General features: G+C 47.4%; 1 protein-coding gene across 1 annotated transcript in view; it reads right to left on the bottom strand.

The window, feature by feature from the left end:
• RIPOR2 (RHO family interacting cell polarization regulator 2) overlaps positions 1-13,307 on the bottom strand; it is a 98,971-nt gene that overhangs the window by 13,146 nt on the left and 72,518 nt on the right. The window contains exons 14-18 of the mRNA XM_049611338.1: positions 10,507-10,716; positions 7,703-7,838; positions 5,510-5,671; positions 4,344-4,502; positions 1,875-2,077 (exon numbers count right to left, since the gene is read on the bottom strand). Coding sequence (XP_049467295.1) covers positions 1,875-2,077; positions 4,344-4,502; positions 5,510-5,671; positions 7,703-7,838; positions 10,507-10,716 — 870 coding nt within the window. The remainder of the gene's footprint in view (positions 1-1,874; positions 2,078-4,343; positions 4,503-5,509; positions 5,672-7,702; positions 7,839-10,506; positions 10,717-13,307) is intronic.

The raw sequence follows: 13,307 nt of genomic DNA, 5'->3' as shown, positions 1-13,307 counted from the left end.
ATACAAGAAAAAATGGAAAGAACTCAAGGTTTGGGCACGGTGGGTCCAACATTTCTAGGTGGTACCTAAGTTTCTAGCTTCTTAACTAGTGTGTCGTCTAAGCCATCTGCAAGGGGACACTCTTTCGTGGAAAACGAATCCAAGGGCATAACAATGAGAGCTGAACTGGAATAAAGAGAGAGCATGTGGCCAGTGGCATGTGCCCTAAAAGTAGAAGGCGCATACAGAAGAGCCAAAGAAGGGCTGTGTTGTAATTGCTGTGGTTGCTACTGTTTTCTGTGTTGTTTTTTAATTTTTGATGTTTATCTATTTATTGTAAAACGGAGAGAGCAAGTGGGGGAGGGGCAGAGAGAGGAGGAGAGAATCCCACACAGGGTCCACGCCGTTAGCACAGAGTCTGATGGGGGGCTCCATCCTATGGACCGTGAGATCATGACCTGAGCCGAAATCAAGAGTTGGATGCCCAACCGACTGAGACACCCAGGTGCCCCAGGCTGCCTTTATCTAAGGAGACGCTAGACCATGGGTCCTTGTCATGACCAAAGGGCACTTGTCATGACCAAAGGGCACCATGATCCCACGCACAGAAGACTGTGTCTGTATAGGCTGCTACCAGCAGCGGTCACACGCCTTTAATTTTCCTCCTCTCTCTTCAGTAGAGTGAGGATGATTGGCCCATAGAACAGCCTGTTGAGCAAATCCCAGTAAAAGACTGGAGCTTTGTAGGAAAGAAGAACATGAAGTCCCTGCTCTTGGGCCCAGATGACCTTAGAATGGAAGGTCTTGTGGAGACACAAACATCCCACCATTCCCCAGCTTAGCTGACACCTCAGAGAAGTTAAGCTCTTCTCAGCTGTCAACATTTGACCTTTCCCAGGACAAGAAGGGGCCAACTTTGATTTTACTGAGCTGATCTGAGGGTGGGCATGAGCTGATTTTTAGAACAACTGTTCAGATTATAAAGGGGACCGAGCCGCTGTCTGTACGGGGCCCCTGCGTGCTTGAATTGCCAATGCCTGTTACACCCGGCTGGTACTGAATTAAAGCCACGGAGGGGTCAACCTCCTCTCCCCTGGCAAAAAGGAGTGATGGCTTTCGAAATTAAAAATATTCTTGTTCTTTGACTCAATGGTTTGATGACCGATGCCAAGTCACAAACTGTGTGTGCCTGTATGCTCATCATGATATTTTTCAGAGTTGGGATCTCCACAAAGGCCCATCAGTACGGAACAAGAAAATAAATTATAGAGTATCCATACCCTGAGATGCACATTCACCCCTCAAATAGAATGAAGTAGATCAACATGTTCTAACAAGGAAAATAACCATGATCTATTACATTTAAAAACTCAGTTATGCAACAGAACAGTGTGATCTCATTTAAGAAAAAAAATAATTATAGGGGCGCCTGGGTGGCTCAGTCGGTTAAGCGTCCCACTTCGGCTGAGGTCATGATCTTGCACTCCGTGAGTTTGAGCCCCGCATTGGGCTCTGTGCTGACAGCTCGGAGCCTGGAGCCTGCTTCGGATTCTGTGTCTCCCTCTCTCTCTGCCCCTCCCCTGCTCGCACTCTGTCTCTCTCTCAAAAATAAATAAATATTAACAAAAAAAAATAATTATAGACGTTAGCATATGCGTAGAAGAACATTAGAAGGAATGTACACCAAATCCCTAACAGTTTTCTCTGGGGGCTGGACTTATGGGCACTAAAATATTTACAGTATATTTTGTAGTTTAAATTGTGTTACAGGGTATGTATTATTAATAGGCAGAAGAAAGTTATTTTTTTATAAGAAACATTTGGCAAAACATTAATAGTAAATGATAGAAAATTAAAGAAGCTTCTGGCTTGATGTCCGTGGTTTGGGGCTTTACCTTTTCCCTGAAGTGCTCGTTTCTGGAGGCTGCGGTCAAGTACAGCATCACAGCCTCACGGGCTTCCTGGTTATCGCCAGTCAGCAGCACAGCCAGGGTCCCGAGTACTTCCTGCTGGGCCGAGAGGCTGCCCAGTGCAAGGTCACTCATGGCCTGGAGCAGTTTCTCATCTCTCAGCGACTGCAGGGTCTGAATCAAGGAAACTAGGAAGTGAAAAGAAAGCAGAGTTCACTTTCTGATTGTAAGGTAACACACTCACTTTTTTTTATACGACTCAAGTATACATGTAATAACAGACCCACATACGCAAAGTCAGCATATGATGAAGGTGATGTTTTCAGTTAGTGAGAAAAGGGCATGATTCTAGTAACTCTATTATGGCAAATGGCAAACCTTAATAGGGAGTAGCGAAGGCAGATCTCTCTTGTACGGCCACTAAAATAACTTCCAGATGAATTAAATAGTCAAATGTAAAAATATACAGCGAAGGAACTACAAGTAAACTTGTAGTTTACTACAAATAAAATCTTCCCAATGAGAGCCAACTCTGTTGCCGATCTTTTAGCCATACCCGTCTGGCAATCCCCTGGCCCCGAGTGACCCCAGCTTGATGTTCTCTCTGTCTGCACTCGGGCACCTGGGCCCCGATGGAGAAATCCAGCTGGTTGGCTGGAATATGGAGATGATACGATAAAAAATAAAATTCTGAGTCCCATTTGGACAAACTGATGATGTTCCATGACCAAGGAATGTATTCTGATCCCTCATAAAGTACCCGGTGCAGGCATCTGTCACCGAAACATTAGGATAAGAGTGTATCTGGTCAGTACAGATGGGAAACGATAACCTAAAATTCACAATCCATCAGTAGACAGCATCCACTATTCAATGGACACGTTAGTGAATTTTTGAGATTTTTTTTTTTTTTGGCTTTAATTTCCTATTTCTGCTGCTGGGGATGTTGTGGTCATTTCACTGCTTTTTAAATAAATGCCACAGCATAAGGTCTCGAGACAGTATTATGTATAACAATGGAACAAACAAATCACGGAAAACAACCTAACTGTTCAACAATCATCAACTATATTCGCATGCACCCAAATGCAGGGATACTCCAAAACTAAAAAAACTTTCAAAGGATAACATGGGATATAATATCAAATAAAAGCTAGGACTGAATGCTTTATAATAGGTCATCACAGCTTTGAAATGTCAAATCCATGCATATCCAACTAAAAATACATTAAATTTTAAAAGTAAGATAGTAGGTGATTTGAATATTTTTAGGTGTACTTTTTTGTTTTCTAGTCTTTTTTTTTTTTTTAAATAATGAGGGCCTTTTTCTTATTTAAAGGAAGAAGAAAACAAAAAAGACATGTACAGGGTTGGGTTTCTCCACGGTCCTCCTCCACTCCTACTGGTAAGTAGGTACGCCTTCCCCGGGACCGTCGGGGGGAGGCTCAGGGATGTCAGCTGCTATTGATGTCATTTGAACAGTAGAGAAATTTACTCAGAAAACTGCTTTAGAGACAGTGACAAACTTAGAGAAGATAGGAAGACTATCCTCAAGTGAGATCCTGTGGTCTCCCGCCTCGGTTCTCCTTCTAGAACTCTGGACCAGCATTTACTCATCATGAGGGCTACGTAGACTCTCCTGTGTTCGGGCTGGCTTAGGCACCGGGTCGGGGGGAGAAAGTGCGTCTTCTCACTGGGATGTGAGCTCTGTGACGGACCTGTCAGTGCAGGGTTCAGCGTTCTGGAGGGAAGGGCTAAGTCTGGTGCTGAGCCAACCCGTCTACTCCTAAAGAACACGCTGCAATCCCACCCCCTTTCACCGGCAGCGGTGAAGTCTGGGTGGATTTACAGAGCACAGACTGGGGAGCCAGGACCCAGCCCCTCGCGCCTGGCTCCGCCCCCAAAGAGGTTTCCTCTCATTGCAGCTGCTTATTTTATTTTCGGCATGTGACACCACGCGAGAAGCAGGGCAATCGTGAACTTCAGGCCACCCCGCTGTGCTGGTGCCCGTTCTGCACCCTCCCCGGAGACACAGCCCGAGACGTGGTTTTCCATCTCCTTTCCTGACCAACATGTCGCCCCATCTGCCTTCTCGTGAATCCCATTGCGGACTGTTATGAAAGTGCCTCCACAAAGGGCAACGTAACACAGTACTGCCTGTAGGCTCGATCCCACAAACGGCAAATACATTCGTGAAGAAATTACATCATTAAATCAGCTTCTGGTCAATGTCGTATCCTTGCTGGGTGATCAGGATGCTCTCGGTACACCCCTGGTTCATTGCCAAGAGGCTCACTACTGTTAGGGGTCCAGAAGTCGTTGAAAAGGCTGATCTCATCCCAGCTGTTGACTTGGGGGAAGAAATGGTTACCAGCCCTAAAAACTATGACTGAAAAGACCAGAGCTCACTCCACATGGAGCCACCACACGGTGCAACGAAAGAACACGTCCCACCTTGCTTGGCCAGCTGGTTCAAGTAGCTCTCTAGGTCGCTCACACCGTGGCTGGTGAAGTAGCCGTAATACTGGAAAACGGTGATGACCTCCGAAGAGAGGCTGGAGGGGAGCAGAGGCTCAGCCTGGTCCAGGATTTGGGACACCAGGGTTCGAAACACTGTTTGGAAGGAGAAACACAAAGAGGCTTTGAAGTGCCACGAGCACTCATTCGTCCACCTGTCTGTCTTTGTACCGTGGGGTCCGGCAGAGCACAGTACGCGAGACGAGCTAGTCCTCAGTGAATAGCTGGACGATTACTGGACGTACGTATACATACCTGTGTAACTGCGTTGGGTCAAGAACAGAACACTGCTGGCACCCCACCTGGTTGACTCATGCCCCCATCTCAGTCTGTAGATCCCCCCACCCCCACCACAGGTAACTAATAATCTGACTTCTATCACTAGGACTCAGCTTTACCTGTTCTTGAACATCATATAAATGGGATTATACAGTATATACTGTTTGTATCTGGTTCCTTTTACTCAATAAAATATTTGTGGGATTCACCTACATTGTTGCTTCCAGTTTATTCTTCTTAAAAATTGCTGTGTAATAGCCTATTGTATGACTGATGCTATAAATACACAATATATACCTATATACAATATTATATACATACACATTATACACACACACACATACACAACACATTTATTTTCTTGTTGGTGGGCATTTGAGTTGTTTCTGATTTTCAGTTCTTGTGAAGAAAGGTGCTATGAACCTTTTTTGTGACTATAAGCATCTATCTCCCTTGACATATTTAGGAGCGGAATGGCTGGATCATAGGGTAGGTATATTTAGCTTTAGTAGAAATTGCCAAACTGTTTCCCAAGTGGTTCCACCATGGGACACGCTCCTGTTGGTAACATTTTAATGAAAAACATATACAGCCACCTACACAGCAACACGGACGCACAGTGCTTTTAAAAGTCACCACTGAGATTCTGAGTTGGAACACGTTCGTGCTCTTTCTTTTCTTAGAGTAGATGATGGACAGATGACGTCTTCTCCGGAGAGCCTTTTCTCCAGGGCTAGCTGCTGGGGAAGCGGTGAGGGGCAGCCCGCCAGTGCTCGCTCTCAAACCAAACGGCGGACCCCTTCCTCCCCGCCCCTGCCCTGTACCTGGGTCTGCGAGTCCTGGATATTCTCTGTTGACGGTTCTGGCAAAGCTGGCTTCCAGCTGCTTCATCACTCTGTCAGCCGAGCTGTGGTAGACCCCCACCGGGCTGCAGCACCTCGTCCAGAATGACAGCAAAGACAGCTTTTTGTGAAATTCTGGGATGGCTGGAAAAGAAGAGCAACCCCCACCCCCAACACACAGTTGGAACGGAGCAGATGAAGAGATGCGCCTGTGTGGGGGTGGGGCAGTCATCACTGCCCCCCCCCTTTTTTAAAGATGGTGGTTTTTAAAAGTTTTTTTAATTTTTTTTTTTTTAATTTGAGAGAAAGAGAGAGAGAGAGCGGTGGAGGGGCAGAGAGAGAGGTGGGGACAGAGGATCCAAAGCAGGCTGTGTGTTGACAACAGAGAGCCTGATGCGGGGCTCGAACCCATGAACTATGAGATCATAACCTGAGCCAAAGTCAGATGCTTAACCAACTGAGCCACCCAGGAGCCCCAAGACTGTGGTTTTTACATAAAAAAAATATTTACTGATTTTGAGATACAGTGGGGGGGTGGGGAGGGGAAGAGAGAGAGAGAGGATCCCAAGCAGTCTCTGCACTGTCAGCACAGAGCCTGACACAGGGCTCAATCCTGTGAACTGTGAGATCAAGAGTTGGATGCTTAACGGACTGAGCCACTCAGGCGCCTCTAAATTTTTTTTTTAAGTAGGTTCCACACCCAACGTGGGGCTTGAACTCATGACCTGGAGAACCACAGTCTCCTTGTTCCACCGAACGAGCCAGCCAGGCATCCCCTAAAGACTGTGGCTTAAAATTATTTTTTTAATGTTTATTTATTTTTGAGAAAGAGAGAGACAGAGCATGAGTGGGGGAGGGTCAGAGAGAGAGGGAGACACAGAATCCGAAGCAGGCTCCAGGCTCCGAGCTGTCAGCCCGGAGCCCGACGCGGGGCTCGAACCCACGAACCGTGAGATCATGACTTGAGCTGGAGTCGGCTGCTCGAGCAACTGCGCCACCCAGGCGCCCCTAAAGACTGTTTTTTAACTGGAACTACGAGATTCCTCTGTAGTTGGCAGATTTTCTAAAGGGCAAGGAACTTATGACCGGGAGGTCATCTAGCCCGGGCGGCAAAGAAAACACAGCAAAGGCAAAGCTGTTTGCTTTCGGTGAGAGAAAACCCAGCAGCCCTCCTCTCGGAAGATGCTCTCACCATCTCCCCCCCGCCGTAACTTTCCTGCAAACCCGGCTACAGGATCAGAGAATCACCCCTCAGGAGATGTTTCTGAAGGGGCCGTAACACATCAGGAGGTGGGCTGGGGGAGTGTGACACCCGCCTGGGGCGGGGGGGCTCTCCGGCTGAAATGGCAAAGAGCACCGTGTAGGCAGCACATGGTCAGTGACCGTGAGGTCGTGACCTCATGCGGTTGGGACCATGAGGAGGTGCCTGGGAGCCGGGAGGACGCGAGTCACTTGCGTCCTCGGCTTCCTGTCCCCTTTTACGCCTCTCAGACACCTGCCGAGGTCACCGGCTCCCAGGAGGACTGGATGCGGGAGGCACAAATCTAAAACGGGAACCTACAGGGAGGTCTCTTCTAGGCTGGGTCTGAGCGACCCAGAGAAGAGTCTGGCACCCCACTACCTCCACGGGATGTGTGCTGTGAACAAAGACGAAAACTCCTGTCTTTATAAAGAGCGCCGTGGCCAGACCACGCAAGTTCAAAGGCAGCTTCCCCACGTCAAGTTCTCCACCTAACCCTCTTGGAACCGGGGACTTTCCTGAGAGCCTGCCGGCGTATTTCTACCTTTTCCAAGGACAGCTGGGGAGTGTCCTGCCTTTGCCAGTCAGCTGCTGTGGGAGCTGTGTCTTCACCAGCAACACGGCACAAGCACGGTCCCGGTCGCCTGTCCCCCCAAAGGGAACCGCGCTGGCAGAAAAAGTCCGTGAGACTGCCTGCGAGGCGCACGCTGGTTCTGCTTAGACACGGGTGTCTGACTTCCGGAGGTGGGGGGCTGGCCCCATGGAAAAAACCGTGTTCTGCTGGTTCGACTCCGAAGGCTGAGGCGCAGTGTTAACGAGATGGCACCAGTCCACTCTGGTGGGCACTGGACACTGGCCATGCCTCCACTGTTATGCCTTCCTGCCGGCCCCACGGAGCAAGGGAGAGGCTGGGGGCGTGGCACACACGTGCTTACCTTCAATGACAGAACTGATGTTCCCTATGTTCTCATCGCTGACGGCTGACAGTTTCTCCATCACCTGGACTTGCCGAGAAAGCTTCTCCAAGAGGTTGCTCGCCACAAATGGGGTTTTGCTCGAGAAAACAATTTGCTGATGAAACAAACGAAGCCGCCGTGTCAATCACGCCCACTGTCGTCAGCGGAGGTTTCCCGACCCAACCCCGTCCTTCCCCACATGGCCGTCACGCTAAATACACCTGCACGGTGCTCTGTGCCGGTGTGAGAACGTTCCTCGTTCTGTGCCAGTTACAACACCCGACGAAATCACACGTGTTTTTGTTGCCTCTCAACTTTTTCCGTGCCTGTGTGGATTCTGGGATTTTTTCACTGATAGAGCCACAAGGTTATTATCAAGTTGAGGCTCTGTAAATCCTCTTTGAAACTTTGAAGGCATATTCAGGCTGCTTATCTGTGTGCTAACACAGATAAAAAAAGATTGCTTTCCCAAGTAGTAATTTTTCCCAGCACGGATTTCTTTTCTTGTTTTCAAGCTGGAAATGAAGAATGTGTGGTATAATAATCATGATTATAATCAAGGCTTTCTCATTCTAATTAATGAGTGCTGATTATGTACCAGGCACTGGTCTGAGCCCATGTATTAGCTCATGTCATTGCTCACCACCACCCTAGGAGGTGGGTACTGTTGATGTTCCATTTTATTGCTGGGGAAACTGAGGCACAGAGAGGTCCGGTAGCATGCCCAAGGCCACATAAATAGTAACTGATTTCATTTGAGTGCAGGTCACAAGAGTAAAGGGCATGAGAGAGGACAGAAGTCACTTGTTGCCTGAAGGTTCTAGACCTTTCTGTGTGCCTCAGAGACCTGTCCAGTCACCTGGTGGGTATGGATGCAGGGAGCTGACCTGTACTGCCATCCTCCCCTGTCTAAACCATGTAGATTCTATGCACATATGATTTCCAATCTCCGAGCCTAGTGTGGCAATTATGTGCTGATGCCTTTCACATATGTAGATACAAGTAGAAGTGAACTGACTTCAGGCATAACATATGGTCCACATGGGATGCCTGTTTTTTTCTCTTTGCAATTACATTCCGAATGAAGATGTAAACTCACCGATGCGGCAGTGGGTGTGAGTTAGAAATTACGTTTCTAATCCTTAATCCTTTACATCTCTGTACGTGTGCCTCTTCTGTTTTTTTGATGCTGATTTTCCCCACAGTGGGGCTGACTTGTCATGACCATGGTCTGGTCTGAGTATCGGGAAGAACGCTGCACTGAATATTTTTAAATTTTTTTTAGTTTATTTATTTTTTGAGAGACAGTGCACAGGGGAGGGGCAGAGAGAGAGAGAGAGAGAGAGAGAGAGAGAGAGAGAATCCCGAACAGGATCTGTGCACTGTCAGCACAGAGCCTGATGTAGGGCTCAAACTCACGAACTGCATTGCACTGAATATTGCTTGTCAATTAGTCTTTGAGAGAAAACATTCATTCCTTCATGGAAGAGAATTCTCTTATGTCTCACAAGATAATGACTTTACCTCTACAGTGCCAACAGGTAGTGTGCTCAGCACAGAATCAGGCTCAGCAAGGACGAAGAGTTGTGAAAACCATCTTATTCAAGTGGTTGGATAGAGAATAGTTATAAGCAAACAACAACCCTTTCCCATTTTGGTCAGAAAAAAACCACTGGACCTTCTGCCAGATTGGTTGCCAGTAAATGGCTGGCAAATTCAACAGTCAACAGAAGAGATCAACTGGGATGTTGGCCAACCTAGCGGTAAGAGTCGTAATTGCCAACCAGTTTCCCACAGTGTCTGAGGTGACTCTGGGGTTGTTTGTTCACGGAGGAAAAGTATATTCTCCATCTCATCACAAGTGCATTATGGAAAAAGCACACTAACCCACTTCTGGCCTCTCTGGGACCCCCCTCCTCCTTACCCTGCCTCTTCTCTGCCACTTGGTCCCATGCTCTTAGGAGCATGATTGATTGATTGACTATTTATTTATTTATTTAAGTTTTGCACCCTTCCTGTCTGGCCAATCCCCCTGAAGACCATTACACATTTGCTTTCACATTCTCATCCTGTTCCCCACACATGCAAACAGGCTGGGGAAGACAAGCAACCAGGCGAGGAGGAAGTATTTAAGGAGATGCTTGGGGCAGGAGGTGGGGAGCACTTTGTTCAAGGGAGCTAACGCACTTCCTGCAACCAAAGAATTTCAAAATATCCACTTCACTGTTGCAAAATCTTAACAGGTAAGTAGCCTGAAATGAGAAGAAAAACAAGTCCCATGGCGTCCCAGAACGAGCGCCTACCTGGCAACGATAATGGCCTCTGGAACTATTCTTTCTCGCTGCTAATACGTACTTATTCAAGATCTGGGAAACCGTGCTTACATCCTGCACCATTTCGCCTTTAGCCGTCCAGGTGGAGTGACAATATTCACACTACCGTGTGCCCTGTAACACTGGCTTTCGAAGTCCACCCGTTTGTAGATGGCACAATGCAATTTTTTTCCCCTTAGTCACGTTACTCTTCTCTTTTGGCAAATGATTTGAAATCAAGAGCTAACCTATTGCATGTTCGAGTGCGGAGAGCTAGGTTTCAAGATAGAAAACCCAGGGTTCAGGGAGGATGGCCAGGGCCATCAGAACTTTCGAGTCGGCCCAAAGCGAAGCAGGCTTGTTCTCATATTCCTGAATGTTCATTTCTCTGGCAAAACTGAAAAAAGGCAGCACACATTCTTGGTGCATAAAGCGCCTGGGGTCTAAAACAAACATAGTCGCCGAGCCCACCTGAACGAGTTGGGTGCAATACTGAAGGTGCCTGACAATGGTGATGTCCAGGCTCTCATTTCCTGTGGTCAGGGGGAGGGGGCTTCCGGCCACACTGGTCCCGACTCCTGTGTCTTCTGTCAGCGCCTCGCTCAGGTGCCCCCTGGCCTCTGGGTGTACCGACCTGTAAGGGCTGAAGCAGGAAGGTGAGCGCAACGTTAGCGGTTTCTTTCAGCGGGGAAACCCCAGGTCAACCCTACGAAGCTCCCAGAAGGCCCCAAGTAGCACCTACCGCAAAGAGGCTGTCGCTAGCCTACCTTGGAAAACCGAGAAACCTTTCAAAAGCTACTTCTTGATTCAGCCCAGTCACCAATGTGCCGTATTAAAAGATCACACAAAGAAACTGCTTCCAGAATTTGCTTCTCAAGCACAGTGAATCAATGTTTAAAAAATTTCAATGTGTATTTATTTTTGAGAGAGAGAGAGAGAGAGTGAGAGCGAGAGAGAGCACAAGTGGGGAAGGGCCAGAGAGAGAGGGAGACACAGAATCCGAAGCAGGCTCCAGGTTCCGAGCTGTCAGCACAGAGCCTGACGTGGGTCTTGAACCCATGAACTGTGAGATCATGACCTGTGCTGAAGTCGGACGCTTAACAGACTGAGCCACCCAGCTGCCCCCAGCAGTGAACCATTTGTAAAGCAGGCTCACCAAGGAATCTGCTCTCATGGTGCACCTGTTACACTTTCTTGCTCTGGGGATGGGGCGCTTTGCCAAATATCCTGGGATTAAATTGTCCTCTATAGTTGTGGTTTCCCAAGAGCAATTCCATTAAGAAATAATGTCAGGGTTTTTTTTTTTTGGTTTTTTTTTTTGACCTCAGATCAATTGCTACTAGAAGAGAAGGAAAAAGGAAAACTGCCAACAGGAGGCATGATGTTCTACCCCAGACAAAGGCTAAAAGGCGTTTATGTGACTCTTCCAAGGCAGAGCTTGGTTCTGCCTCTCATACCTTGTTTACTCCCTGCTGGTGAACTGTCTAAACCTGGGATCATGATGGGCACTTACGTTTACAAATAAATATGTTGCCTCTATGATCCAATTTTGTTCTTAAAATTAATCTGTGTGGGAAAGAGGGAAGAGCTGTCTCATTTCACACTGGGAGGACTGACGGGCAGAGGTGTTCCCTGTGGGGTTCTGTTCACACGGCTAGACAGCGACCGGGCAGCTGCTGGCTTCTGGGCTCCTGGCCTCCAGCCTCCATGATTTAAAGAGATCGTGAACCTGAGCTAAGAGGCACTGGACGCTTTACTCCACTGCACACCTGCCTCCAGGGGAAAGCACTGTGCCTGCATCCTGGCCATCAACACATATTTAATACTCACACATGGGGGTGCCTGGGGGGCTCAGTTGGTTAAGCATCCGACTCTTGGTTTTGGCTCAGGTCATGATCTCAGTTTCGTGAGTTCAAGCCCCGCATGGGGCTCTGTGCTGGCAACATGGAACCTGCTGGGGATTCTCTCTCTCTCTCTCTCTCTCTGCCCTTCCCCAACTTGTGCTATCTCTGTCTCTCTCAAAATAAATAAACTCAAAAAAATAAAATAAAAAAAAAATAAAACACACAATTTTCACAATTTTCCTTAATACCACTGAGGACATATACTAAAGTTGATCGATTCAGTCAATTTAATAGCAATGTTCTATAAAACGTACCAAATCTACGAGGTTTTTGTTGTTAAAATGCTTCTGAGAGCCAGAAGAATGAAGCTTAGACTGATGTCTGACTCTGACATATTATGTAACGAGGAGACAGATTTTTGGTTTTGCAGCATTTCACAAATTCGATCAAGTTGGAGAAATCTCAGCATAGAATGCAGGGGCATCGCTTAAACATTGTATTCATTTAGTAACTTTTGTTTGCCGTGTCCTCAGTTTGCTCAAAGCATAAATTCTAGTTCTCACTTTTTCTCTTCCTGGTTTTGGAAGAAGAAAGCCTCCAGGAACAAGAAAACCCCAAAACACTGACATAACATCACCCACAGAGAGGTTTGTGACGGCATAACTTGAAAACCTGTTTACATAACACGGCAAAAGTCAAGATGGTGAAAATCTGCCCTTTCCTTTGGGAAACTGTGTGAGTGTGTGTGTGTGTAGTGAAGGTGAGCATATTCCACTGTGCTTGGTTTGCTTCGTTCAAGTTACAAAATGGACCCCAGACGCTAGTGCCAAAGACAAGGTGTGGCCGCACACGGAAGGCTGATGGAGAAGGTGACAACAATCCCCCTTCCTCTTCCCTTCCCTCCCCCGAGAAGGCCTCATTCTCCACCTGCTGGGCTGCAGAAGCAGAAGAAATCGTTATCAGTTATTGGTCATCCCTGTTACATTCTGAGGCAATTATGTGCCTGGACTTAAACCTGGCATTGACGTGTGCACGGATGAGGTTAACGTACAGCAACTTTGCCAAAGGGAGCAAGAGATACAGGGGTGGAAAAAGCAGAGCACAACAAAATGAAGAGATAAGAAATAAGACACGCAAAGAGAGGAGAACCAGGTACAGGTGGATCATCCAGTAAGAGTTCTCCAGACACATAGCAAGCTTAGTTAATTTGGAATTCATTGCACTGGGGGCAAGTTGTCGACCCCCGGAGCCTCCAAGGTATCGGTGTGCACAAGACACATGCCCATACAAAAGTTTCCCCTTTATTTACAGCGAAGAAAGGTGATTCATTTTCCCTTCGACAACACAAGAGAGGTGAACAACATTTAAAAATGGCCCTTGCGAATGCAAATTGGTGCAGCCGCTCTGGAAAGCAGTGTGGAGGTTCCT

This window comes from Panthera uncia, assembly GCF_023721935.1.
Source record: "Panthera uncia isolate 11264 chromosome B2 unlocalized genomic scaffold, Puncia_PCG_1.0 HiC_scaffold_25, whole genome shotgun sequence".
In the NCBI taxonomy this organism is placed as follows: Eukaryota; Metazoa; Chordata; class Mammalia; order Carnivora; family Felidae; genus Panthera; species Panthera uncia.
Note: the sequence above shows the minus strand (reverse complement) of the source record. Positions and strands in the feature narration are given on the sequence as shown.